This window comes from Anas acuta, chromosome 22, assembly GCF_963932015.1.
Source record: "Anas acuta chromosome 22, bAnaAcu1.1, whole genome shotgun sequence".
In the NCBI taxonomy this organism is placed as follows: domain Eukaryota; kingdom Metazoa; phylum Chordata; class Aves; order Anseriformes; family Anatidae; genus Anas; species Anas acuta.
In genome coordinates, this window is record NC_089000.1 from 8,377,979 (window position 1) to 8,405,964 (window position 27,986).

General features: G+C 37.8%; 1 protein-coding gene across 5 annotated transcripts; it reads left to right on the top strand.

Annotated features, from left to right (window-relative positions):
• Positions 1-127: 127 nt before the first annotated feature.
• On the top strand, positions 128-27,964 carry NADK (NAD kinase). Of its 5 annotated transcripts, XM_068658651.1 has the most exons (14): positions 128-265; positions 1,008-1,107; positions 2,114-2,156; positions 10,500-10,713; positions 15,555-15,638; positions 19,053-19,182; positions 19,399-19,507; positions 19,749-19,834; positions 20,136-20,238; positions 21,071-21,222; positions 21,754-21,853; positions 22,508-22,665; positions 23,761-23,843; positions 24,436-27,964. In XM_068658651.1, the coding sequence occupies exons 4-14, from the start codon at positions 10,541-10,543 to the stop codon at positions 24,575-24,577; spliced, it is 1,320 nt and encodes a 439-aa protein (XP_068514752.1). In that variant the 5' UTR covers positions 128-265; positions 1,008-1,107; positions 2,114-2,156; positions 10,500-10,540; the 3' UTR covers positions 24,578-27,964. The 5 variants fall into 5 exon arrangements, with proteins under 5 accessions (XP_068514752.1, XP_068514753.1, XP_068514751.1 ...); XM_068658652.1 differs by lacking the exon at positions 2,114-2,156; XM_068658650.1 differs by lacking the exons at positions 128-265; positions 1,008-1,107; positions 2,114-2,156 and adding an exon at positions 6,025-6,209.
• The last annotated feature ends 22 nt before the right edge of the window (positions 27,965-27,986 follow it).

Sequence of the window (27,986 nt, forward strand, 5' to 3'; positions counted from 1 at the left end):
TATTAAGGTAGCAACTGGAAAGCTTTAAAATACAGACTGTGCACTCCTCAGGCACGTGCAAAGAGGTAGTTCCTGCATCACTGAGACAACAGACTTGAGAAGATTGAAAAAGAGGGAAGTAGTTGGTTTTATCTCTATTTTGGAGGCAGAAAAACAGACTGCATGAGTCACACAGGCAGAGACAGGAGCACCTCCCAAAACACCCCAAGCTGTAGCCCAAGTCCTTCTCCATAGTTCTCTGCTGTATCCTGCTGTGAGATAGGAGGTAAGTCCCAGGTGTCTATTTTCATAAAGAATAAGATATATTTGCATAATTGTTTACATTTATTTTCATATAGAGAACAATATGGAGGTGGGAGAGATCTTTGCTTGGGATAGTTCTTACTAGTGATGAGACAAAATAAGTACTTTGCACTTGCTGAAACTTCCTCAGGGTTGATGACTTCCAGCTGAGGCATAATTCAGATGCCAAGTATAGTTCAAGCCAAATCATTGCTCATCAAGATTGAACAGTCATCTTTACTGATCAGACTTAATAGAAATCCTCAGTTGTGGATGTTGCTCAACACTGTGACAGCTCAATACTGGTTAGAAATTTTGGGGGCAGCCCAAAGCCATGGACTGAATCAAACAGCTGCGAACATGTGTTTCCAAAAAAGAAACTGCCTTTAGTTACAGACTTACTCAGTTCAGCTGCCCTCTGCCATAATCATTGTACTCTTTGGGACAGGAGAACTTTTTGAAGCTGAATCCTCTGTGTTTTCATCCCAACACTGAAGCCTGTCAGCAGTGAAACTGAAAAACAGGCAGACATGCTCAGAATTTGCTTAGGGACTCTCAACTGAGCCTGCATCAGCTGATACAGTTCACACAGTAAAACTTATACAGGAGAAAACAGGTTATTTTGGAGCTTCCCAGGAGAGTATATAGTAGTAGAGTTGTTGTTTCCAATAGCTGAGCTATTCATACTGCCTTAGGGAAAGATTCAGGTGTCCTCTTAATTTCAGGTGCTCCTCCAGGGTCCCTTTTTACCTGGCATCCACTTGTTTCCTTCAGACAAGAAAGCTTTGACTACAGCTATCAGATTCCAAAGGAAGATCCAGAAGTGTAAGTGGCTGTTGGTCTTGTACACTAACTAGCAGGAGCAGGTCAGTGGTACAAACCCATTTTTGTCCCATAATCTAGCGTGAATCTAGATTGTATTAAGTATAGGATATTAACTTCAATTGGATGACCTTGAGATTTATGTTTAGCCACCTGTTTTGTCCAAAAACTGAAAATGTGGTCACTTTGGTTTCATCCCTGTGGATCCTGGATAATCAAGTCCAACGAGGTAATCAGGCTATCCAACCCAGTGCTTTTTGCAGGTCTTATCCCTAAGTTGTGTCACATGGCTAGCAGGCCATCTGAAATGTGGCTTTATATTACTTTTATTCAGCCATTCAAATTTCTCCTTAAACTCCTCTAAGAATATTTTGTAGTGAATAAGGTTGTCTAAAAATTGCTAAAATGTATTCAGAGACTATGAAATCTGTAGTCTTTGTTAACTGGAGCCAATGCACTTAGAACAATCTGGTATGTTTTTTCTAGCTAGCTGTTTTGTATAACAGGGCTAAATTTTTGGCCTTTCACTCACTCAAAGAATTTGCACGTTTCCACTTTACAGTATTCTTTGCATGTTAGATTTCTCCTGCTTCTCTCCACTCTCTGATACCTACACGTAAGTTTTCTTTACTGTCTGCCAGCAGCCCTCAATCCTATCCTTGCGTTATCAAAGATGGTTTGTATTGTCAAGTGGATTGAGCATGGGGCTACATGCCAACATTCCTGATTGCTTATCTCAGCTATGGCACAGATTTGTGAACCCTTCTGCAAGTCAATTAATCTAATTTCCAGTCTTTAAAGTGGGGATAAAGACATTTACGTAACTATTGGAGCTATTTGTAATCAGCCTGAATAATGAATGCAATGCTGTGGCATGCATTACTCTGTCCTTATGTCAGTAGATCTGTAGTTTGGCACATTGATAATAGCTTATTTGTCACACTCATGACACTGTTTTCATCAGAATTTTAAATTTCTTGGTACATTTTTATTTCTTGTGATTCCTCAGGAATTTTGAATCATCAGAGGCAGTTTGAAATGAGGTTCAAGAGGTAAGAACTATGTTCTTCAACCCTCTTAAGTGTCACTGAAGAAAATTTGTTATTTTTTTCCTGTTCAGTGGAAACACCATTTGCTGAAAGTAGGTTTGAGTTGTAGATGGAGACAGAGCAGAGCATCTTCATACCTGGCACCTTCTGTGCAATGAATTGGGCAAGCAATAGCATTTTTGTTAACTTACCTCTTTTGTTAATCTAAGGCCAGTCAAATGTACTTCACAGAACTGAAAACCTGGGGGGGGGGGGGGTGTTAAGAATGATGTTGTTATGCTTATTTCTCAGTTTTACTGTGGATTTTTCTTTAATTCAGTTTCTCTTGATTCAGTCTTCCCTAGTGTTTTCTCTGGGAGAAAAGAAGCACAACCTGGTTAATGAGCTATGCTGTTCTGATTACGTTCCTTACTGAGAACGTGCTCAAAAGTGACGTAAGACTTCTATTTCTCATGGCACATCAATCTGTATAGAAGGGAAGAGGGGTTACCAGTCTGTTACATGCATCCAGGCCAGCAAGTAGAGCTGCCAAGATCATTGCTGAACCTGGGCAGCTCAGAGCTGCTATTGTAACTGTAGCCCTTTTATAAATAGGATAGGCTCAGCTGATTACACTCTTATCTGATCTCTATCAGTTAATGAGGATAAGTGTTCATCAAGTCCAGAGTTCATGCGTCTTGCAAAATGTTGCGTACCTGTATGATGTAACTGTGCTTAGAAAAAAACTACCACTTGGAAATGTTTGTTTTATAACAGCCAATATGTATTCTTATGGGAAACAGTTCTAGTGGTGCTTTTATCTTTCATCTTTATGGATTTGGAAAAATCCCCCCCATAGCCAACTCAAATGAAAATTTGCTCTTTTGTTAGCTTTTGTAGATGGTATTTGGGCATGGTCAGGCATAGTTAACAAAGGCACTACATCCAAGCGTGTCTCCTGCTGGAACATGTTTTACTGCAGCTTTTGAGATAAATGCCTTGACTTTTTGCAACTTAGTGCTATATTCATTCCTGATGCCATGTTCTGTTGTCCCTTTGCAGTTTGAACATCCCTTTTAAGTACCTGAAAGACCTGTGTGTCTCCAAGCTATCATTTTCATAGAACTGTGTATTGTCTCATTAACTCCTTGTAGACTGGGTCATTAGTACGGCCTAGAAGGAAGAATAAAGCAAAAGTTTGACTCAGAACACTGGGTTTACTTAAAAAATTAAAAATAAATAAAAAAATATTAAAATGATATAACATTGCCTACACTATTTCCCCTTATGTGGCAACTACTTCCCCCTTTCCAAGTTTGCTTCTTCATTTACTATCACTTCTTTGCAACTCCACACCTATATTTATGCATCAAGGAAGAGGAAAAAATCATCATAGAATCATAGAATATCCTGAGTTGGAAGGGACCCTTAAGGATCATCAAGTCCAACTTTTGACACCGCACAGGTCTACCCAAAAGTTCAGACCATGTGACTAAGTGCACAGTCCAATCTCTTCTTAAATTCAGACAGGCTCGGTGCAGTGACCACTTCCCTGGGGAGCCCGTTCCAGTGTGCAACCACTCTCTCTGTGAAGAACCCCCTCCTGATGTCAAGCCTAAATTTCCCCTGCCTCAGCTTAACCCCGTTCCCGCGGGTCCTGTCACTGGTGTTAATGGAGAAAAGGTCTCCTGCCTCTCGACACCCCCTTACGAGGAAGTTGTAGACTGCGATGAGGTCTCCCCTCAGCCTCCTCTTCTCCAGGCTGAACAGGCCCAGTGCCCTCAGCCGTTCCTCGTATGTCTTCCCCTCCAGGCCTTTCACCATCTTCGTAGCCCTCCTCTGGACACTCTCCAACAGTTTCATGTCCTTTTTATACTGTGGTGCCCAGAACTGCACACAGTACTCGAGGTGAGGCCGCACCAGCGCAGAGTAGAGCGGGACAATCACCTCCCTTGACCTACTAGCGATGCCGTGCTTGATGCACCCCAGGACACGGTTGGCCCTCCTGGCTGCCAGGGCACACTGCTGGCTCATATTCAACTTGCTGTCTACCACGACCCCCAGATCCCTCTCTTCTAGGCTGCTCTCCAGCGTCTCATCGCCCAGTCTGTACGTGCAGCCAGGGTTTCCCCGTCCCAGGTGCAGGACCCGGCACTTGCTCTTATTGAACTTCATGCGGTTGGTGATCGCCCAGCTCTCCAACCTATCCAGATCCCTCTGCAAGGCCTTTCCACCCTCAACAGAGTCCACAACTCCTCCAAGTTTGGTGTCATCAGCAAACTTGCTCAAAATACCTTCTATTCCTACATCCAGATCGTTTATAAAAATATTGAAAAGTACCAGCCCTAAAATGGAGCCTTGAGGGACCCCACTGGTGACCGCCCGCCAGCCTGATGCAGCCCCATTCACCATAACCCTTTGGGCCCTGCCCGTTAGCCAATTGCTCACCCATCGTATGATGTTTTTATTTAGCTGTATGGTGGACATTTTGTCCAGTAGGATCCTATGGGAAACCATGTCAAAAGCCTTGCTGAAGTCCAAAAAAATCACATCAGCTGGTTTCCCTTGGTCCACCATACGGGTGATCTTATCATAAAAGGAAATCAGGTTAGTTAGGCAGGACCTACCCTTCACAAACCCATGCTGGCTGGGACCAATGACTGCTTTGTCCCCCAGGTGCGCCTCAATACGTTCGAGAACCATCTTCTCCATGATTTTACCAGGCACTGACGTGAGACTGACAGGCCTGTAATTGCTAGGGTCTTCTTTCTGACCCTTCTTGAAAATCGGCACAACATTTGCCAGCTTCCAGTCTACCGGGACCTCTCCAGACTCCCAGGATCGTTGAAAAATTAATGAGAGAGGTTCCGCGATGATGTCCGCCAGCTCCTTCAGCACCCGGGGATGAATCCCATCCGGACCCATGGACTTGTAGGGATCCAGGTGGAGTAGCAAATCCCGCACACGTTCAGGGTCGGTTGGGAGTTTGTCATCCCCACCGTCCCGGTCCTCCAGCTCAGGGCACCCTGGGTCCCTGAAAAAAAATCTAACATTAACACATTCTCAAATTGTGTAACTTGGAAACACTGTAGGTTTGCCCTGATATACAATCTACTGTACAACCTCTTGAAAATTGTATTGGTAGAAAATGCCATCTAGACATTAGAAAACCTGCTTCTCTAGCAACCCTGAAGGATCGCTAAAAAATTAGTCAAGGACAGAAGGGAAAATAGTTTTCTGTATTTTAACAGCTTCTGTCTCTTGTTGAGATGAGTTACCTAAGGAAAGATGAATGTCCAAATCCAAAACTGCTGTCATACAGCAGGTGTGTGTGAGCACAACGCGTGCAGGTCACGCAGGAGTGCGAGGTGTGGCATGGAGTGACCAGGGCCAGCTGGGTGCATAAGTCTGTGCCTGTCCTCGGGCCAGCCCAGGGAACAAGGAGGTGTGTTACGGATCCGAGGGCTGTGTGTGTGCAGGCAGCTTGGAGCTGCCTGCTAAGGCTGCACGTCAGGCAGCCACAGCTGTGTAAAGCTTCATTTGCTGGTGTCCTCTGAGGGCACCGTAGCTGCTTGGGGAACCCGCAGCTGTTCCACAGTTCCTGTCTGTGTGTCATGACGTGTGGTGTGGGCTCTTTTTTTTGCCTTCCCTAACCTTTAGCTGGGGACTAACCCTAATTACAGCTAATCTCTAATTGCAAACAACAAGCAGGCGCTCTATAGCTCAGTGAAAACAACTTGTGCACGGGCCTTTCTCCACACAAACCAACAGCTACCCCGCTGGCTGGCAGAATACCCTCGGCTGGGCTGCGGAGCTGCAGGCAGGGCCCGCCCGGCCTGGCTCCACCTTAATTAAATTGACTCCGGTTAATTACACTTGCCCCCGCGCCGCACCGCCCATGCGCAGCCGTGGCCGGGCCGGCGCAGGCGCTGGGCGGGGAAGGGACGATGGAGACGCGCTGGGGCCGCCGGCCCCACTCCCTGCCTTGGCACCGCCACAGCCACCACAGGCAGAACCAGCGCCATAACCACCGCCACAGCCACCGCGGCCGGCCGGCCGGCCTCTGAGAGAGCCGCGGTGAGCGGGGGAGCCGGGCAGGGAGCGCTGAGGGGCGGCTGGGCCGGCGGGAGGGCGAACGGTACCGGGACGCGGCTGCCCGGGGGGCTGAGGGGGCCGCCACCTCCCGGCGGGGACACCGAGCCTCGCCGCTGTCGGGGGGAGTCTATGTGCCGGGGTTTCTGGAGGGGAAGGGTTAAAGAATAGGCTTGTTTTCCCCGGGTATTTAACACGTGATGGTCATGCTATCTGTGGTGTGGTGCGTTTTTTTGTTGTTGTTGGTGGTTTTTTTTTTTTGTTTGTTTGTTTGTTTTTTTTGTAGAATGTAATCAAAAAGATGCCACTGAATTTCAACTGCTTCCAGCATCTGGATCTCAGTATGGAATATTATTTATGTTTTTCTTCAGACAGAGGGTAGTGTCCAGGATACGAAGATCTTTCTTCATACAGGGTAGTGTCTGGATATGAAGGTTTTTCCTCACATTCAGGATAGTGTCTAGGATATGAAGTTCTAAACTTAAAGAAAAAAGCCTCATGTATGTCATGCAGATGTTCCTTCTTTTTCTAGTTTTCTAGGTGAGAGGAGGTTTAGTGCCATGGGGATGGAGTCATGTGCATGTGAGCTCTGAGTGATTTGTTCAGTAAAATGTAATAATAATACAAACTGCTACAGAATTAAGTGATTAAGCACAGAGGGGTCTGTAGCAGCAGGGCAGCTGATACTGGTTTTTGTATACAACATCATTCTGTCTGCAGTGATAGAAGAGTTGATAACATGTTACAGAACGAAGAGTTTCTGTGGGCTTATGCAGTTTCCAAGAAATTAGTAGCATTGCTACAGTCTCAAAGGCACGTTAAAAGTAGTGTATTTGGTTGGGGTGGACCCTGCAGTAATCCTGTCATTGTGAGGATTTAGGGTAATGCATTTCACAGAGGAAAACTTTGTTACAAAATAGTAGCCAACAAGCAAGCTCATGCAAAGAATGGTTTAAATTTCTGGATGATTTGCAGCCTTCTGTGCCTTGTGTAGCTCTTTGCATCAAAAGTGCATGGTTCTCATGCTATGTTCAGCGTGATCTAACAGTGGTGAACGTTGCATTGTACGATGAGTGCATATGATTCTTTCCAGGCTACCAGGACGTGGTTTACATATGTATGAAGGCTTAGTGAAATTGTTTCAAGCTTCTTTTATAGCTAGAATTCTTAGTGTAGGCCTGGATTCCTTAATAACAGTTTAACTTGTGGGATGTTATGGTAGTGCTTCCTTCTATCTAAAGGTGGTTTGACAAAACCTGTGTCGAGTTCTGGTTCGTGGGAGTGTTCATTTGTAATGATGGAGAAGTTGAAGATGGGATAGGCTACAATAATATATTTATTTATTTATTTAGGACCAAGGTGACTCAACTTGCTACTCCCTGACATCGTAAAAGGATTTTTATTGTTCAAGTGTTAAATCTCTGTCAGTTGTCCATCGTTCTGTAACGCTATGCTTCTAAATCTTTTTTTTTTGTTTGTTTTTCTTAATTTTGGATGTGACTTAGACCAGAGCAGCCTTTTCACTCATTTGTTGATTTGTGCTTCAAGTTTTTGGATCCAGTCCTGGGAGCTGTTCAGTGATAGCTTTGTCCTTATGTCAGGTCTGCTTATTTAATAAAGGTCTTGTGAGGGGATGTTAATTAAACAGTACATGGTGTAAGCTGTAGTTTAAAACATCCTGAATTGGAAAGTATTACATGGGAGGAATATCAAGTTCTTAAGCTGTATTTAGTAGTAGATCTGTGCAATGTCTTTATTACAGTTTTGTGCTAATCTAATTCTCTTGGCTGACAGCATCTGTCAGATCAAGATTTCTCAAAGTCACTAGGAAGCACACCTAATTTATTACTTTTTATATAAATTATTTTTCTCTGCACCTCTTAGTTAATGATGATACTGTGGAATAGGATGGGTTCCATATCCTGGGCTGTCAAATTTTTGTATGTCTATCTTTAGTGCAGATTTTTAAGAAATAATTAAAAATTGTGGCTTTTGAGCATGTATGTGCAGGGGATATACATATATATATATATATATAAAGGAATATATGAATATCTTTGAGGAATGCCCCTCTGAGAATAAGTAGGGGATGATGAGGGACTGCTCACTGCTGTTGGCTTGAGAAGCCTGTTCAGACCCCACTACACAGATGCATTCAATGCAAGAGTAATCTACTTGTTATGATTTCTGGTTATAAAGAATGATCCTTAGATTTAAAAATATAAAGTATTTTGCTTTTTTTTTAATAGTCCAGAAATTATAAGTATGTGGTATGTTTGAATATCTACAAACAGATGGTAAATTAGTGTCAAGTTTTCTAACTTCCATTATGGCTTTTTCATAAACCTGATGAATAAAGTGCTCTTTGTTAAAATTCAGAACTCAAAATTTTTGATTCTTCCTCTATTTGATGGGGAAAACCATTCAGAATCCAGTTAGCCTGTAGGGGGAAAAATATAAATAAAACACGCATTCAAGACTTTATTTCAGAGGTTACGGACAGTGAACTAGTTTGAGATTATGATTTCAAGAACAAACATTGTAAGAACTTTCCTCATGTGCACACAGATGCTGAAAGACCCTTTCCAGACAGATACTGAGTATCTGATAAAGTCACTTCTTTTCTGAAACTTAAATATCTAAGCAACCTGTTTTCTGTACCTGGTTCAGAAACAACAGCCAAGGATGTATTCCTGAAACTTGATGAGGCTGTGATTACGCATAATACAAATTAAAATCTAATAAAAATAACTTCTGTTGAGTCAGATTTTACAATATTTTACATATGTGCTTGCATGATTGGAGAGAATTATTCACATGAATCAACTGGTCAAAGATAATGGAGCTACATTCTTCTAATTTCAGCTGTCAAAAATATGTTGAAACAAGTATTTCCTGAGTCATGGTTACAGGTAATACTAAGCAATGAGTAACCAACGACTAAGCATTGATATCTTTACAAGCACAGGATTTTATCAATTATTAATGGTTGGCTCTAATTGTACCTCCTTGTAGTCATGTTTTTTTAGCGTAGGCATGAGGTGTAAGAGCAAAATAGATTCTAATGTGGTTACGTGGTGGTTCTGTCTAATTGAGTAATGAACCAGTATTCCTTATAAACTACTACATTTTGTCGAGGCCTTTGTTATCTAAAAGTTGAGATGCTGTGGAGCATAGTACTTGTAAAATTATTCAGATGTTATCCTCTTAACTGTACAGCCAGATACCATTATTCCATGAGTATTTTCCAGAGCCCAAGTCCATTTTAACAGTTACAATAATGTCCTGATCCATTCTGTACAGGATACAGTAAGAAGCCCATCCAATGTGCTAAAAGATATTTTAGAAACATCTGCAAAAATTTAATGAGCCAACATTTTTTCCTGTGTTGAAATCATTTGAGGAATGTACTGTTCCTCTAGACTTCATTATTTCAGATAATGCTTGTATACAGTTTAGTGTTTCTTTACACACTGAAAGTTGCTTTCTAGTTTTGTGACAAGGCTTCTTCTATTCAGTTCAAATAATGATGCAAATTTAAATGTGTTTTATTTTGGGGAAGAATGGATATTTAAATTATTTCTCTTTTACTCCTGCAAAATTTCCTTCTACCCAGCTGTTCATTATCTTCTGTTTGTGCTGATTATTAGTGGAAGTGAAATAATTCATATTTGTCCTTATTTCGTCTTGTTTGGTTTGGACCATCTCTTCAGTTTGTCACAAATGATTTGGGAATTTCAGTTCAGTCAGAATTCTGACTTGTTTTTTCTCTCTTCTCAGCTTGGTTTTAATCTCATTTTAGTTGAGACCTGAGGTTTATTAAGATTGTCACTATTTTTTAATTTTTTTTTCACTTTCACATTTTTTCTATTGTAGCTTATCCTAGTTTTGTTTGATGTATGTATCACTTGGTAGGTGACTTTATAGATACCCCCACGTTCTTGATTCCTGGCAATTAGCTAAAGCTCTTTTTCCTCTTCAGTCTCTAAAATAAATTTATTTTTGCTGGATTTAACTGGAGACGCTCTGGTCTTGAACTAAGTGTTCAACAGCTTCATATGAAAACTGCCGTAAATCTGGGAACATATGAGTTCTAATTCTGATCTTTTTTTCTTTCCAGCATCTTCTGATGATTTTAAAGAACTTCTCAATTGCCTAGATGCTTGTGAGAAGTGTCTACCAAATTGTGTCAACTCAGTGTCTGATACTTGCTCTATTAGCTTGCTAATACTGAGATTTTTCTTCTCTCCCTTCTCCCCTCATATTTTTCCAAAGGAATTAAATTTGTCCCTCTCTGAGGTTCTTCCACTTCCAGTATGGAGGTGAATCGAGAAAAACTGTGCACCAGTAAGGCTGATGTGAGCGCAGATTCTGCATATCACTGCTCAACGTGTCACGATGATGAGGAGTGGAGCAGTACTAGCAGGGGACGAGCTAAGTCACGAAGCCTGTCTGCTTCTCCAGCCCTAGGAAGCACCAAAGAATTCAGGTACGGCTCTTGATTCTCCCTGCTGTATTATTTAAATAAATAAATAAATTTTTTGCTCCTCTTTTTATATAACCATAGTCTTACAGCTGTGTTACCTGATAATGAATAGAAAGAACCATATGCTTTTGTGGTAGCAAATGGGGAGAGAGACGATTAGAGAGCCATCCTGTTGTGGTCCATGCTGGATTTCTGAAGTAGCCATGTATGTGGTCATCTCTAAATTGGTGTTCATGTGACTAAGTTCTGACTGGTTCTCACAACTTGCTTCTGATTCAGTATTTCTTGGTAGATGTTAAACTGTTTTTTTGTAGATGTGTTTCAGCAACATTCTGCATGTGCATGTATGACTTCTTAAAGCAAATGGCTAATGTGTTGTCTTAAAGCTTTCAATTTGATTGATGTCTGAAGTCAGTACGTCAGTCTGGATTCAAGGAAGTGTTTGTGTTTAAAAATGGATAAGGGAAACATAAGAAATCCTTGTTTTGAAGACAGACTGCACATGAAACTGCTATCTGTAGTGTTACGTATTGAAAGTCTCTCTTAGTAGAGAAACTTAGTTAACAAACTATGGGTACATTTCCAAGTGAAGGAAGTTTTTAAAATACGGGAGTATATTAATACTTCCAGGGTCTTGGGATAGGCTTGTACTTTGAATACTTAAGTACATCGTATTTCAACCCAGCTTCAGAAGCTTTAAGTACCTTCCAGAAATAAAATGCAAATGCATCTTTACTGGGTGATGTTAATTTATAGCCTGATGGTTGCTCAAGTCACAGCAAAGGAACAGTTTTGTTTATAGTTCCTGATCTTTGACTAGTTGGCAGAGTTTTGCCTCTTGCTCAACCGCTTGCTTTTTTTTTTTTTAAGGGAACTTTAAAATGCACTTTAAAGGGTTGTTAGCCTAAAACGAAATGAGAAATTTAAAAGTGGGGACTCAACTAGGAACAGACCTGTGATCAAAATGGCAAGGCTGTCAAAGCAGGTATCTGCAGTGTTTGTAGTGTCAGAAATAATCCGTGAACATTAGAGTGACTTCTGTGAGCTTTTATAACTGCCCTAGCTGGAGCTGTTGTGCTGTGCATCAAAAACCTGTATGAGAATTATGGTGAAGGTAAGGTGGCACAGCACAAAATAGGTTGGTGCTTGCAGATGGCATCACAACAGTGAGAAACGCCCAGTTTTTCTTGGAGCCAAGTTCCTAATCTAGACTCAAGGCTCTTGTCATGTGGACAACTTGGACAGATCTTTCACTTTTGTGATCTTTGGACCCATTGTAAATATCAAATGGCATGCTGTGGTAGCTGTGTGTCTAGATCTTGTGGGAAGCATAGCAGAACTTCCTTATCTTGTGATCCTACGTAAGGCTGAGGCATGGACAGAATCACAGAGGCATTGCTCAACAGGTGAAATTCTCCAGAGTTACAACTTTGCTGGCAGAATTGCTGTTGCAAAGCAGAGCATATGTGGGTGAGATCTGAAGATCCCAGGGGAAGCTTTATGGTGAAGGGAGGTATAATAAAAGGCTTTCATCTCAAGAGGCTAATACTTGGAAATACTTGTTTTGCATACATAGTTCAGTCTGTATACTTTAATGTTTTTGGAAAATGTTCGCAAAGGACTGTGCTCTGACTGTGCTGCTCTAGCTGCTATGCTCTGTACAATAGTCAACAGGTAAGTCTTTACACTGAAAGCCTGCTGTGAAACTAGTGTGGTTTTCTTTCTCCACTTAAACTTTAGATCTGAGAAGTTAGGGTTATTGTTTACAGTGTTTTTTCATTAAGATGCTCTACATTAACTGTCTGTCTTCAAATTAGTGTAAAATTGTCACGAGGCATTTTGTAGAACGTCAGACAAAAAGTGATCTCAGGTTTGCTGTGCAGCATTCAAATTGAAGTAGAATCTGCTTTGAATGGGCAAGTACATCTTTCTGAAAGATGTGTAACTTCCAGTGCATTGCTGCTCATTCTTAGCAAAGGCCATGTTGAAAAAAACAAGCAAAATCTTAACTAAATCTATCCAAATTATTAATTGGAAATTTTTGTACAAACATTAATCTATAATAATATGAATTCTTGCTCATTTTTCTCCTTGAATGTAACTAAGAAACTTTATAACACGTATAACTGATCCAGACAGATAAGAATATTACCATATCCAGATTTATAAATGGAAAAAAATATTTGAATAACAGCTAGGTACCACCTCTATGTATGTGCTGTAGGAGACAAATTTTAATTATCAGTATTCAAATCTTGCAGAAGAATATTTTCTTGGACATGGAACAAATGAGATGTTGCTGCTATTTCTTAATTTTATTATATATTTTTTTAACCTGTCATCTGTTTTTGATTTTTAGTAGATGTCTGTGGTTTGTTGTGGTGGTTTTTTTTTTTGTGTGTTATGAGTGAGTCATCTGGCTGGTCTGAGCTACTTTACAATATACACAATAAAAGGCAGTGTGACGATGATTTATTACTTGCAAAGAATAGGTTAGTTACCAGTTCCTGTGTTAATTGAATTAAGCACAAGAAAGGTATATTTCCCACTTGTTTTTATTTAAATAATTCTAACAGCTTCTATGTAACATTTCAACAGTTACTTGATGCAAGCTAGTTTTACTCTCTAGCATATACAGATTTGCTGGGGGGAGGGGGGGGGGTTAAGGCAGAACAGTTCTGACTTGCTCCAGATAATCTCATCCTAGAGCTAAGAGTAATCCTGTGGTTTGGGCGGGATTTAAGTTTGAGGATAAACAACTCTTCAGATCTCATCTCTTGGAAGACAAAGTCTGTATTAATTGTAATTGGATAAATGAAAAATTAGCAATTTTTCTACCTAATCCAAAAATACTTATTTTGAAGATTGGAGGCAATGATTTTTGTCTACATATCTTTTAGATTTATGTAGGAGTAAGCAAATAAATTTAAAGATTTGTATCATCTTTCCTCTTCAGAATTTATTTTGAGATTTCTTAGTAATGAAATCCTGTTAGTGTCATGGTAATTCTGATTTACTTCACAAATGTTAGGTATTAGCAGTATTAAGACTGTCATAGCTCATGAAAACTACTAGAAAAACAGGCTTCTTTACATCTATCAGCTAGTAAAATGGAAATCTTACTATTGAAACCTTACTATTCCTTCCTTCTCTCCCTGATTGCTGGAGTTTCTAATTCAGGGTCAGTGCTTAAGGAAGTTGTAAAATATTTAGAGTGCTGAAAACCATGCCCTTTTACAGTCCTGTGTGATTGGCCAAGGTATGCTTCCTGACTGCAGTAGTACTGTTAGCAAGTCTGCTATGTACTGGAAGAGGTGAAGTTACCAAGCAACCTGAAAGTAGTTTTGTGAAAGTGAGGTGTGGAGGGTCTATTGTATTATCAGTGTTTCCTTGGAAGTGGCAAGCTGTATGCTCTGTGAGATTGCAGTGTGATCTGTTTCTTTATGTGGTGGAATTCATTCACGTCACTAAATGGTAGAAGGCAAAACTGCCTGAATAACGCTTCATTGCTTGTTCTCTTAAGAATTAAAAAAAAAAAAAAAAGTGTTAGTCTCAGGCCAGGATGTCTTCCATTTATCTTTCAAGGGATTAAATTAACCTTACAAGCACTCCTCTGTTAAATAACCTATTTTAGAAAAGTCAAAAGCCTTGTGTTCTCTGAGGGAGGTGGAAAGAATTGGAAGCTGTTTTTAACATGATCAATAAAAAGGAATATTTTTTTTTAAATCAGGTAATCTAACCTATTACCTAATAAAATGAACTGAATTCTGATGTAGCAGATACGTATCTCTGTATGCCTTAAAAATTTAAAGGCCCTTGTTTGTTAATTTATTAAGTACAAAGATACAAACTAAAAAGCAAGCTTATGCAGTTGGGACGTTGTTACTGTGATAGACACACACAAAAAGAGTAACAGCAACAAGAAAACCTGAAGGTCTTGTCCTGGTATTGTGAGATTTATTTTTTTTAACTGCTTGTCAAGACTTACACTTTTTCCTTAAAAAAGGAAAAACCTTAAAAAGCTGTGTTATGTGTCTTTATGCTGGATTTAATCATTCCACATTTCCTGTTCTAAAACTGTATGCTCCTAGATAAGTTGTAGTTCTTCAGGAAATGCAGAGAAGACAAAAACTGAGGAGTCAAAAAAGTGAAAAATGTGTTCTTCAGTTATTTAAATTCTTTTTTACTCTAACTTTGGAAAAAATATCTTTTTAAAATATGTATATTACATGGCTAATTCTGAAACAGAAATTATTTGTACTTGATTCCATAAATGTAGGGTTTTTCCTTTTCACAATAATGAGACCTTGAAAATGGTTATGTTTTTATAATTTGAGATTTATCTACTTTTTTTTGTATCCCTGAGAGACCAATGTACAGTTTTTGTTTTGTACTACCAAGGAGAGTTGTGACTAAATAGAAACTTTGCAGGCTTGCAATGAGTGCACAGAATCAGCTTGAGGAAAATTTGGCCATCTCTTATTAGAGGCTGTGGTGCTTCCTCTATGCACAGTGAAGTTTAAATGAATGCAAGAATATGTGCCTAGTACTGCCACTTAGGCTAGCATTTAGTCGTGTCAGGAGGGCATAAAATGAGAGTGAGGTTTCAATTAAAATCACTGTCAAGGAAGTAGGTACAGGAGTTAAAATTTAGCTTTGAAATGTGTGAGCTAATATGTGTAAAATTATATTGGCTACCCAACCACAAATGTAGGTTTAAGAAATGGACTTTGTCCTTCATTGCCTAACGTGACTCTTTCAAAGATGTGGTTTTGTTGGTTGGGGAACTAATAATACCTAGTTTGACATAATGTTTCTTTTATTACTTAACTTTTTATGTCCAGGAGAACACGCTCCTTGCATGGACCATGCCCAGTGACCACATTTGGACCAAAGGCCTGTATGCTGCAAAATCCTAAAGCGATTATGTAAGTACTTGTCAAATGGATGCTTTTGTGCTTATTCTATGTGAAATAAGTTTACTTATCTACTATTTATCCCCAAATCAGCTTTGTTTGTATTTTACCTGATGTTCAGAGACTTCTACGTTGCTTGATTGCCAAGCTCTAGGGTGTGCATTGCAAAAATTGGCATGCCGTTTATATCACATGCTGATCCTTTGAACAGTCTGCCTGAGTAGAGAACGTACAGCACTGCTGAACTGGATTCTCAAGTAAAACCAATTAAACATGTGTTACCTTGATCTGCATATTAAAAAGTAAATATTTGAATGTCACTGGTTTTGTTTTGTTTTCTCCGTGTTATAATAGGATAAAATCAGTATTTGTCTGTATGGACTTCTAGTAATCTTGCCAGTTGGAATATTTCCCTCAGGATAACAGACATAAAAGGGAATTAATTTTACTTTAACCTTAGTAATTCACGTGATGTTCTGAGGCCCACAATCCACTATCTAAACTAATGGAGTTTACTCTTAACCCAATGTATATATTTTGAAAAGAAAAGGAACCATTTCACATTTAAAAAAAAAAAAAAAAGGACAGGGCATGCAAATAGTATTAAATACTGAAGTTTTGTTTAGACGTGTTTTGCATAATCTTCAATCCTTAGTTTGTGGTCAACAGTGGCAACGGTAATAAAGCCTTTCCAACAGAACCAGTAAACTCCATGTGTATCAACCACCCATACAGCAATCTAATTATGGTACAGAGAAGCAATTGGTAGTGTTTTACTTATTCCACAAAGAAAAGTGTTTCTTTGTGAGAGAAAAGCAAATTTTTTTATGGACAGCACAAGGCAGAGGAATTGCTCTGTGTACTGTGAAATCTCAGCTGAGGAAAACCTTCTTCCTCTTGGTATCGGGCATTTGAGGCAGTGGTTTGATCTGTGGCGCTTTCTGTCTGAGTGTCATCGAGGCAAGTTTTTTTTTTTAGCCTGCTGATAAGTTTAGTGTGAAAGTAAGGGTTCATTTGTACTCAGCAGGCATGCAAACATATTTTCTCCTTTTTAAAAGTTCTATTTTATTGTTTGGACTTTACACTTAACATATTTGAATTAAATATTTGTTTCCTTAAATCTATACCTAAAATAACAGTGGTCTTCCTCTAAGTAGGTTGGTGGTATCTTAACTTCTCCTACACAGGTGTGGCGGAAATCTTGCAGTATGTGGGAAATCTGAACTTCCTTATTCTTTCCACCTCTTCTAACATTTGTGGCTTGCTATACTGCCCTGCATGTTTACCCACCTGATCCTGATGAATATGCTCCTCCCCATGGGCTGAGCCAGCACTGGACAATATAATAATAGTGTCAAGATCAGTTGAGTACAGAGGCGGTAGGCAATCCTAAATGCACGCTACTTGCCAGGGAAAAGCCTGCTTATGCAGCGTTCAGAATAGCTGGGGAGATAAGGGCATGCTTGGGTCATCAAAGAATAGGGCTATTTGACAATCAAATTGCAAATTACTATTCTTACTACTTGTAAGATTTTTTTTGCGACTTCTTGTGGCTTCTAAAAACAAGCATATCCTTTTTGCTTGTGCTTTTTCTTCTCTGCTGTCACTAGTAACGTGAAACTCTCTTCACTGGAGAGGATATAACAGAAAATCCTAGTTTTTATCTTTGGGCTTCAGTTAGTCAAGGGCTTGGTGTCTATTTAAATGCTAGTGTTGAAAAAAACTACTTTCTGAAGGCTGTATTTTTTTTTTTTTCGAAGTATATTTTCTGAACATACTTTATATAAGGGAATTTGCTGTAAAGCCTTACAACGTTTTGTTGGGACTGGTTGAAATATTTAGCTGAGGGGAAAAGAAAAACCTTCAAGGGAAAATGTTTTCTTTTGAAGTAGCAGTTTCTTAGGAATGTATTAATGCCTCAGTCTTTTTTTGGAACTGTTGCATTTGCCTGACTTCAGGAAAAAAAAATGAAGATATTAAAGCATGTTATGAATAATTTTTCATTTAGAACTACGTGGAATTGGTGAGTATGACTGAAGTGGGCAGACTGTCCTTTTGGTTTGAATAAAGACTGTGTTAGTTCTAGGTTTGCTAAGTGAAAAGCGATGGTGCAATCTTTAGTTCTCTGCCAGCTTTACAAGGTAGCCTGGTCATGTTGAAATATTGTTGGGGGTGGTTTCTCTACAGCTGACTTTTGCCTTTTAACAGTATTTAGATTTGAGGAATTATTTAAAATAACTCTTTTCTGTACTCAAGTTTATTTCTTTAGTCACAGTTTGAACTGGAAATAGCATATAAATCTTTGATTTGTTTGCAGCTGTTTGAAAGGGCTAAACAAAGTTGCATTAATCAGTGTTTTATTTTATTTTTTTATTTTTATTTTTAGCTATTGTCAAGTCAGAAGAAGCCTTACCTGAGATTCAGGGTGATATTTTCGACCAAGTATAGTATTTTTCAAAACTCCCCAGCCCTGCGTCAGGGGCTACACTCCAATTAGTTGATTGAGGAACCCTTCTAACTTTCCCTCTGTTCTGTGGTCTTTTGATTGTAAAATACAATGAGTTGAAGTATAAATTTGCTGTTGAAAGCCTCTACGTGATCCTGAGTATTTGTACTCTTCTGCATTAATGTAATATTTAGAGAGAGTGTCAGCAGTGTAAAGGCTGTTGGTATTAGACTATTAGTCTATAGTTTCTGCTGTATTTATATAGAATATAAGCATCTTACTTTTTTCTTGAAAGTAAAAGGAGCAGGTTATGCCACTTCCAGCATCAGCATCTGTTTTATTTTAACCCCTGAAATGCTAAATCCAAATCTTTGTAAATTTGGCTTGTTCAGCATATATACACTAATCCGCTTTGCTTTACGGATTATATCTGCACCATATGGAAAAGGATGGGATGTCTGTAATGCACAAACTACAACTGTGAAATCATGTAGCTGAGAAGTAAATCCAAATGAAGAAAGACGTTACATCTGGGTATTCCTACATCAACTAAGTGTGTTAACAAACAACAAGTACTAAACTCATTTTTACCCCTAGAAAAACACAAAAACAGTTGTGTACATATATTTAGTTCTTGAGATTCTCAGGTCTTTGAATAGTCTTGATAATAAGACTTGTCTTGGTTTCGTGCAGGGAAAAAAAGCATCTTAATTACAAACTATTGTATCCTTCTTTCTGTTGTTCCAGTAAGGCATGTGATAGGATATATTCTTAACTAGCCAGAATGTTGTCAAGGCAAAATGTAGTAACAATTCTGAAAATCCGTGGGCATTGCAGTGTCTCTCTGCCGTTTCTTGCAGTTACTCAATGCTTTTTGTCACTCATTTGTTTCTTTCATAATGACCTTTTCTGATAAAAAGATGTTTTAAATCTAACTGTCCGAAGTATTTATGTTACATTGCGCTTTTTCTATTCTTTAGGCACATTCAGGATCCAGCAAGCCAGCGGTTGACATGGAACAAACCTCCCAAGAGTGTCCTTGTTATTAAAAAGATACGTGATGCCAGTCTGCTGCAGCCTTTTAAAGAGCTCTGTGTGTATCTTACTGAGGTAACAAAAAGTAAAGTCCATTCTTTTTAAACTGTAACAAGAAACTTTACTTCTAACCTGTTTTCAGCTACTGATTTGATTAAATGTGGAATGTGTAGGACTGTATAATGCAGATGGAGATTCTAACTACTATTCATACATTTTAAACCAATGCAGATTATAGGCAGAGGCAATCACTTTAAGAGATTATTAACTAGCTCATTTTACCTTTTTTAGGTGAACAATATGATAGTGTACGTAGAAAAAAAAGTTTTGGAAGACCCTGCTATAGCTAATGATGATAATTTTGGACCAGTGAAGAAGAAATTTTGTACCTTTAGGGAAGGTATGGTAATGACTTCTTAAAAGTAAAATTGGGGCATGGTACTTATTTGCCTTAACATTTTCTTCGTCATTGAATTAAGTTTGTGATGTTAAGATGTCTCTTGCAAACAGTTGTTAACACATCCTAGTTAGTTTTTTTATGTTTATGAGTTAATGTTGGCATGCTGCACATAATCTATGTTAGGAATTTAAGACCTTTGAAAAACGGTAATTCAAAATTTGTATCTCAATGTTGCTTCTAGATTACGATGATATCTCCAACCAGATAGACTTTATCATATGCCTGGGAGGAGATGGGACCTTACTTTATGCTTCTTCGCTTTTCCAGGTTGGTCTTTATTGGAAATAGACTTAAAGGACTCTTTTTTTTTTTTTGAAGTATTTTAAGATTTTCTTCTTTGTTATCAAGGACTGTGTTTGTCCTTTGTTGTTTGTTCTTTTTTGTCAAGCCTGTTTTACCTGATACCTTCTGAAAATAATGCATATCTGAGCTGCTTAATTTAATTATAGCTTTGTTTTTTATTATGAACAGTTGAAGTTGCATCAATAGTCAAAATATTTACAGGCAATTAGTTGAAGTATTAATTGCTTTTATTCAGTAGCTTTTAAATTCTTTTCTTTATTGATAGGGTAGTGTACCTCCAGTTATGGCTTTTCATCTGGGATCCCTTGGATTTCTTACTCCATTTAATTTTGAGAATTTTCAGTCCCAAGTCACTCAGGTTATAGAAGGTAAATTTAAGGAGACAAGGTGTGGTGTTTCTTTTTGTTACATTTTCTGTAGCTTTTTCCAAGACTGGTTAACCTATTAACCAACTCATTTAGGTAGTCCCATAAGATTGAGTCACAAGAAATATATACTAAACTAAAGTATTACATTATATTGACACATTCAGTGCTGCTTTCTATACTGTTGTGTAAAGGAAAATGGCTAAGAAATATCTTTGTCCAGTGTGGAGTAAGCAAGTAGAGGAAGATGCAAAACACACATTAAAGGACAGCTAAACTAATGAATAGAATATAGCTGTGAAGTCTATGGTAGTTTGTTCCTCTAAGAAGTGCGGTGATTAAATAATGAAAGGTCAGGCATATGAAATAATTGAGGAAGGAAATAACTTGTTCCTTCAGTAGGAGGTTATTCGAGTTGCATCCAAAGTAGATTTCTGAAAAGATGTATAAAATTCTCACATTGCTAGAAAGCTTTTTTAATAGGTGTTTCTAATGCAGTAATTTTCTTCAAGCTAAGCTTTTGTCTCAGTGTAGATCACTTGAGCCTAACATTGTTTTCTAATCTTGATCATATCCATATAGAACTTAAATATTCTTTTTACTTTATAAAGAAAGGGAGGAAAGATAGGGTTCAAATTTGACTTTATTTTTGCTCATTACTACTAAAAATCAGTTTTGAACTTTAATCAAATGTAGACAATTCTCTTGTGAATGAAACTGGGAACATTGCACGGGAAATAGATGAATGATATTTCATTCAGGTTGCTAGTCATTGCAATTTTCTTTAATACACTAGCATAACTTTCTTGTACTTTCTCCTATATTTTGCTTCTAGGCAATGCAGCACTTGTTCTGCGAAGCAGGCTGAAAGTGAAAGTAGTAAAAGAGCACAGAGAGAAGATGACAGTACAAAATGGTATAGAAGAAAATGGAGTGGCACCTACAAATATAGAGAAAGAAGTGGGCAAGCAAATTATGCAATATCAGGTTGGACTGCAAAATAATCAAAGGAAATAATATGTGCCTTGTAATTTGCTTTATACGTTTTATTATCACGTTCCCATTTTTGTTAATTTACTACATTGTCCCAGTAGCGTGGGATAGATCCATATTGACATAGGGCGCAATGTGTGCACTAAATAACGAGAAAGTGTCGCACCTCATTTCTTTCTGTAACCATAAGTGCTAATATTGTACTTTACTGTACTAATATTTTCTGTCTATTTTGAAAATGAGTAGCTCTAAAATGGGATTTCCCAAAGACCTTGTAAGTGAAAAGCCTTGCACATTGCTAGTAACAGTCTTCTGCAAATAACTCTTAATTCTTAACATCCTGTAAGTAAATAAATGAAAACTCTTCAACTGGCACTTATGGAAATGAAATTGTAAAGAGAATCTATTTTGACAGGTACCAAATCAGTATAATTTTTCAAAGATCTGGAAAATATGTTTCTGCTTGTCATTTAATCCATTGCCAAACCAGCAATAGCAGACTGGTGATACTTGATGTCATGGCAGGTCCTAAATGAAGTCGTTGTGGATCGTGGTCCTTCTTCTTACCTTTCCAATGTAGACGTCTTTCTAGATGGACACCTGATAACAACAGTGCAAGGAGATGGTGAGTCTTTTTCTTGAGCTAAATCGCTTGTCAGTTCATGTGTAGACTGTTGCTGTTGTACTGGACAATGCTTTTTCTTACATGGAAACAAAACCTCAAGCTGCAGTTTCCTGGTGACAGAAAACATAAGGCTGTAAAGAATAGGCCAGATTTTTAATTGTGGAATGCATAAGTTATCAAGGAAGCCTTAAACATAAGGGGGTTTTTTTTGTTTGTTTATGGGCTTGTGGAGGCATGTGACAGCTTCTTTGTGTATGATATTTTAGAGCAAAGGGCAAGAAGTACCTCAATAAAAAATTGCTTGAATATCTGGAATTTGCTGAAGGGCTCAAATATAACTGATGAAATACAGAAGCTCTTAATTCTCGTAATTCTTAAGCTTTAGAGACAAATTAATGTCTCTGTTCTAAATCCCTGGTTACACATATTTCTAAGTTTACACCATTTATATGAGCCTATAGGACAAACATGTCGTACCAGGATCAGAAGAGTTTCTGACTTCTTTTGTTTCACAGAAGAGTTGTAATATAATAAGTCAATGTATTGATATATTCTCTGTTATATTTTCATTAGCAGTCCTAATTCTTAGTCTTCTTCCTAAATAACAGCACTGATTCTAATATTAAAGGAAGTGAAATTTTTGTGCTTCCTCAGGAGTCATCGTCTCCACACCAACTGGTAGTACTGCGTATGCAGCTGCTGCAGGAGCTTCTATGATTCATCCGAATGTTCCTGCAATAATGATCACCCCAATCTGCCCTCACTCATTGTCTTTCAGACCTATTGTTGTTCCTGCTGGAGTGGAGCTCAAGGTTAGCTTATATTATTTCTCTTTCCAAATTAAAAACTTTCTCAATAACCACGTGAACCTGACCAAAACAGAAGAGGTCAGGAATTACTGTGTGTATCCTGCATTCTTTCATTTGTAGGAGGACCAGATCAAGTCTGGTTGAAGAATGTATCTTTGTTTAAAATAATATGCCCAGTAGGAGAACACTTTACACTGCTTTCTACTGGATTGCAAACTTCTGCAAAATGGCAGTACATACATTTACATTTGGGCAAAGAAAATTTAAAATCATTTCTGCTAAAGCACGTGTAAACCAGTAGAGTTTAAGGGAATGAAAAACTCTACTTTCATGGCTAAACAACAAATGTTCTAGATCTAGAGTATATTAGTGGTAATACTATCTGTAAATCCCTGATCAATTTTGTTTATGTTGTTGTGCAGAAAAAAAGGGCATATAAAACCTGAATATAAAATGGACTTAATGGGTATTTTTAACCAATGCCCATGGGTAAGGAAGAAATGCTTCCAGCTTTCAATCTTCTGTAATGATAAGATAATGTTCTTAAGGGCTATAAGGGCTCTCCGAAGTATCTTGAAAGATTAGGATTAACAAGTTTACACTGGGGTTTATGTTCTTGTTTTATGAAATAAAACGAATATTTTATTTGAATTTCACTTATTTCCTCTTAATAGGAATGCATGTTAAATATGAGCAAAACTTCCTAACTCTGACAGATTTAAATCTATTACCTATTAGAAATGTGTTTTTCTGGATTAATTTAATATACTTTCTCAAAATTGATGCTAAGTCAACACATGTAACTGGGTTAAGACATGCACTGGCTGTAGCTGGAAGGTCTTTCTGTTTTTATAGCCTTGGTATACAGAGGGGTTTTTATTGCATATAAAAAAAAAAGTATATATCCCAAACATTAAATGAATGTTTGGAACTTGTGTGATATGCTACTGCATTGCTGTAATGGACAGCTTACAAATTTTGGTGCAACAGTAAAATTTGAGGTATAAATTCTTTACTACTAGGGAGGATGGAGAAGGTGTTCCCTGCTCCTTGAAAAATGAGGTTTGGGACCTGAAGGTTAGATTTTCTCTCTTTCAGATAATGCTCTCCCCAGATGCCAGGAATACAGCATGGGTTTCATTTGATGGAAGGAAGAGGCAGGAAATATGCCATGGAGACAGGTGAAATATTTTTTTTGATTGTAGTTCCTCTTTAAAAGTGTAGAAAATACTGATCCCTGCACTTTTTTGACAGTCTGAGCAGAACAAGAAGGGTTGCAGGCAGTGAAGTAAAAAGCTTTTATTAAGCCTAACATCTCTTAAAGCACTTTTAGCACAGTTTGTGCTTTATTTATTCATATGAGTCTTTTATATCTTACTATGAAAGCAAATGAAGTATTAAGGCAAAAGCATGTAGCATTGCATGCTTAGAAAGGAAGATGGACATGTCTTGACACTCTGTCTTGAACTGTTTTATTTCCTTTCTTAGGTTGAAAAGTACATAGGTCAGATCAGGACACTAGTAGGGAGTCAAGCATCACATTTGGCATTTGATCCTTTGTTATACACTAGACTCCTTAGTGATGTCACTTATTGCTAAAACTTAAAATTTCAAGGCCAAGGTAGTAGCTTGAATTTTCCTTTGTCCCAGTGTTGAGTTCATGATGACCAGCAAAAGAATGCAGTGCTAGGCTGCCTAGTGATTAGAAGATTTAAAAAGTAAATTGCTGTTTATTGCCCTTGACTGACCTGGGATATTCCTGTGTTGTTGCAGTATTAGCATCACTACCTCTTGCTATCCCCTTCCTTCGATTTGTTTCCAAGATCCTGTGAGCGACTGGTTTGAAAGCTTGGCTGAGTGTTTACACTGGAATGTTCGGAAGAAGCAGAATAACTTTGTTGAAGAAGAATTTTGAGAGTCTACATCTAATGAATCATGGGAATGGAAAGTGGCAGTATCCCTTTTATATGCTTTTAAAGTTTTTGCTAACGTGTGTGGTCACCATCTCAGACACACATATAGCGATATACTTTATATCTGTCTGATCTGCTGATAGCTGGAAATATTGTGCTGCTTCCTGTCCAGCAGGAAGAGAAATTGAAGAAATGAGGCTGATTGTTATAATCCACTTTGATGAATTTCCTTTAAACGAGCAGTCAGAAAATGGGTTACTTCAGATTGGTATTGACAACCACATCTGTAGGTTTGATTGTAACACAACTTACCAATAATGTGGTAGGCTGTATGTAGATAGATAATAGAAAAGTGGCAGTAGAAAAGAGGTATGAAAATAGTCTGTTCAATTTGTTATAGATGTAATTCCATTTGTTAAGACTTATATGCATATAAAAGCTCTAAAAAAAATTTACTTCAAAAAAACAAAGCACTTTTTTTTTTTTTTTTTAGCTTAAATACACCTCCCCCAGAACAACTTCCTATCAAGACAACTTAAAATACTTTCTTCTTGCTTGCAAATGTGACAAAACCTGTGAAGGAACACAGCTGTTTTTATGAATAGATGAAAATAGTGTTAAGAAAGTATATATATGTATCTCCATAAGATATATAGTGCTCATGAAGAATGTTTTTTTTGTGAATAGATGGAATTAGTGAAAAACAACACATGCACAAACACGCACACACAGTGCCCATTTGTTTGAACAGTGTTTGACCCTTGGCTGTGATCACTGTGTAAATATCCTCCGCTAGCATGGACGAGCATTTGCTTGTGCTGGGTTGGTTATTTCAGTGATCTTCATTTTTGCAGCTGAGCTAGTTTGTAGCTCTGCAGTTCCTGTTAGTGGGAATCATCCATGTGTTGATTTTATTTTTGTTAATTTGCTAGAACAAATGGTAGCATTAGTGACAATATAGTAAAAAGTAAATAAAATAAAATCTCCAGGTATTCAGGAAGAATCTGGACTTCGCTTACTACTATATTGCGTAGTGCTACTATTTTCTTGAAGACGATAGTGTCCTGAATGCCCTTAACTTCCACAGGTATCTTCCAACTCTGGGTGCTGAGTAATACAGAAAGGGATACTGCATTGGTAGGCTGATAAATGAGAGGACACATTCCCAGTAGAGTAGCAATGGTGCCTTCAGCCCATTCAAGATATTCTAAGTCTCATATGTACTTTTTTTAAGATGCTTTCAGATGTTTCTAACTTCTCTGTACATATTTTATTGTATGTGCTTTTATGACAAAAAATAGTTTGGGAAAAAGGGTTTGTACTGTACTTTAACTGAAAAAATCAAACCCAAGAATAATGTTTACATTTATGTTCTCTGTGGTGCAGTCTCATGGTCATACTACCCAAACTTCAGCATTTTCACAGTGTTGCTGCGTTGGCCTTTGAAGGAGTGGACATTATCAGTTAAATTTAAGGCTATGTCATAAAACTGCGTAAGAGATATTTTCTTACTGAAGAAGGTGGGATTTCCTCGAAAGTGGAGTGAGAAGCTGTGTTAACTTTTCATGATTGTCTTATGTTGTTTATGTGGTCCAAAGTGGTGACGGGAAATGTATTAATTTCTGAACTCTGCCTAACATTCTGTGCTCTAATGGTTTAAATAATGTCTTTACATTTTGGATGCTGCCCTAGTCTGTCTAATTTTATTAAATCAAGATGAGAGCACTTTTCTGTAAAAGAGGAGCAAACTCTTAGCTAATGATTTAAAAAAAAAACACAATGAAATGGTGTTAATATAAATGAATATTCATTTTGTAAATTTTGTAGAATAGAATATTGGTTTACTCTGGTTTAAACAAAAAACTTTTGTGATATCTTGAGAATGTCAAGATAGCTTTTGAGATTTATCTTTCACTTGAATCTGCATTAACTGTTTTATCACTGTTTTGAAGCTGCTTACGGGTTTTCTAAGATGGGGGTATTCAGTTATTAAATAGCTGTTTACTTTTTGAGCTATGAAAAAAACATCAAACTTCTTGCTTTGAAACTATTATTTTATTTAAACATGCAATAAATGAGAAGAGGAACAGGGTATAGTGGCTAAATAAATATATTGTTTAGTGAAAAATAAGCAGAATACCAGGCACACTAGGAAGTGGAAATCATTTCGTGGAGGTGAGGTGAAAATAATGAGCCTTATCTATCTAGTATTTTTGTAAAGATAAAACTATATTCAGCACTTTTTATTTATGCTTTTATAATAGTAAAACTATCATTTAATAAATTGTAGAACTTTAATTTGCGGAGTGCATAGTTCATGAAATGTAAACAAAACTTACCTATTTCTTCTAAATTAGATCTGCTGGAGTTGTCTTTAAATTTATCACATACTGCAGTTGAATTACTGGCTTTGAGGCTTCTGCAGTTTTGCTTGTACAACTTTTCCTGCTTGATAACAATATTGTTTGGATCACTGCTCAGCCTAGTAGAGAACTACAATCACTGACCACAGGAAAGTAAGTCATATGATGGCTTTAGTCCTTTGCTTTTTCTTCAGAAAAGCTCCTTTGATCATAATTGTACCAGCTGCTTTGTATCAAAATGCAACACAAATTACTTGTGTTAATACATTACGAATTTATTGTGCAAAGTCTCTTTTCAAGGCCTTTAATCTGCAAACCAGCAATTCGCAAGCAGGCTAGTGAAGTTTGACCAGCACTCAAGTTTCCTGCATATTTAACTGCTTGAAGTGTGGGTAATGCATTCAAACTACATCTGAATGATAAAAGCTCTAATGCAGACTGGGTTATATTGGAGGTAAAAGCTTATTTTGCTGATGTAGCTTAATCAAACTAGTTCGAACTGTATTAGTAAAACAGAGTTTTGCTGATTTATTTTTATTTTTTAATATGAGGGTTGGAAATATTACTGTACTTGTAAACACTTTCCAGTCTACATAGGGCCAAAATGGAAGCTTGGAAATCGGTTTTAAAAAAAAAAAGTCTCTACTAGAGAGTTCAAGTTATTAAAAACTGATGTGGTGTGGTATAAAGCAGAGTGTACTAAATTTTTGAAAGAGGGAAAATCTTGTTACGTATTGTTAATGCTTTGAAAACTTGTTTTAAATACTGTTGAAATCAAATATTTTTCAATCCTTTCAATAAAATCTTTTTTGTAAAGTTGGATTTGTTTAGCAACATTTGACTGAGACTATACAGTTAGGTATACACAATTGCTTACTTGGAGGATGAATATCCAGTGTGGACATTATCTCATGGATGGTAGTTTCTGTTTTTTAGAAATATATGTAAGGCTATTGTGATTGTGTATGTCTGATACAAGTCTTTTCTCAAAAGTTTCAAAATAAAAGTTTCTGGATTTAATGTGTACATTGAAACAAATCTTCCCTTC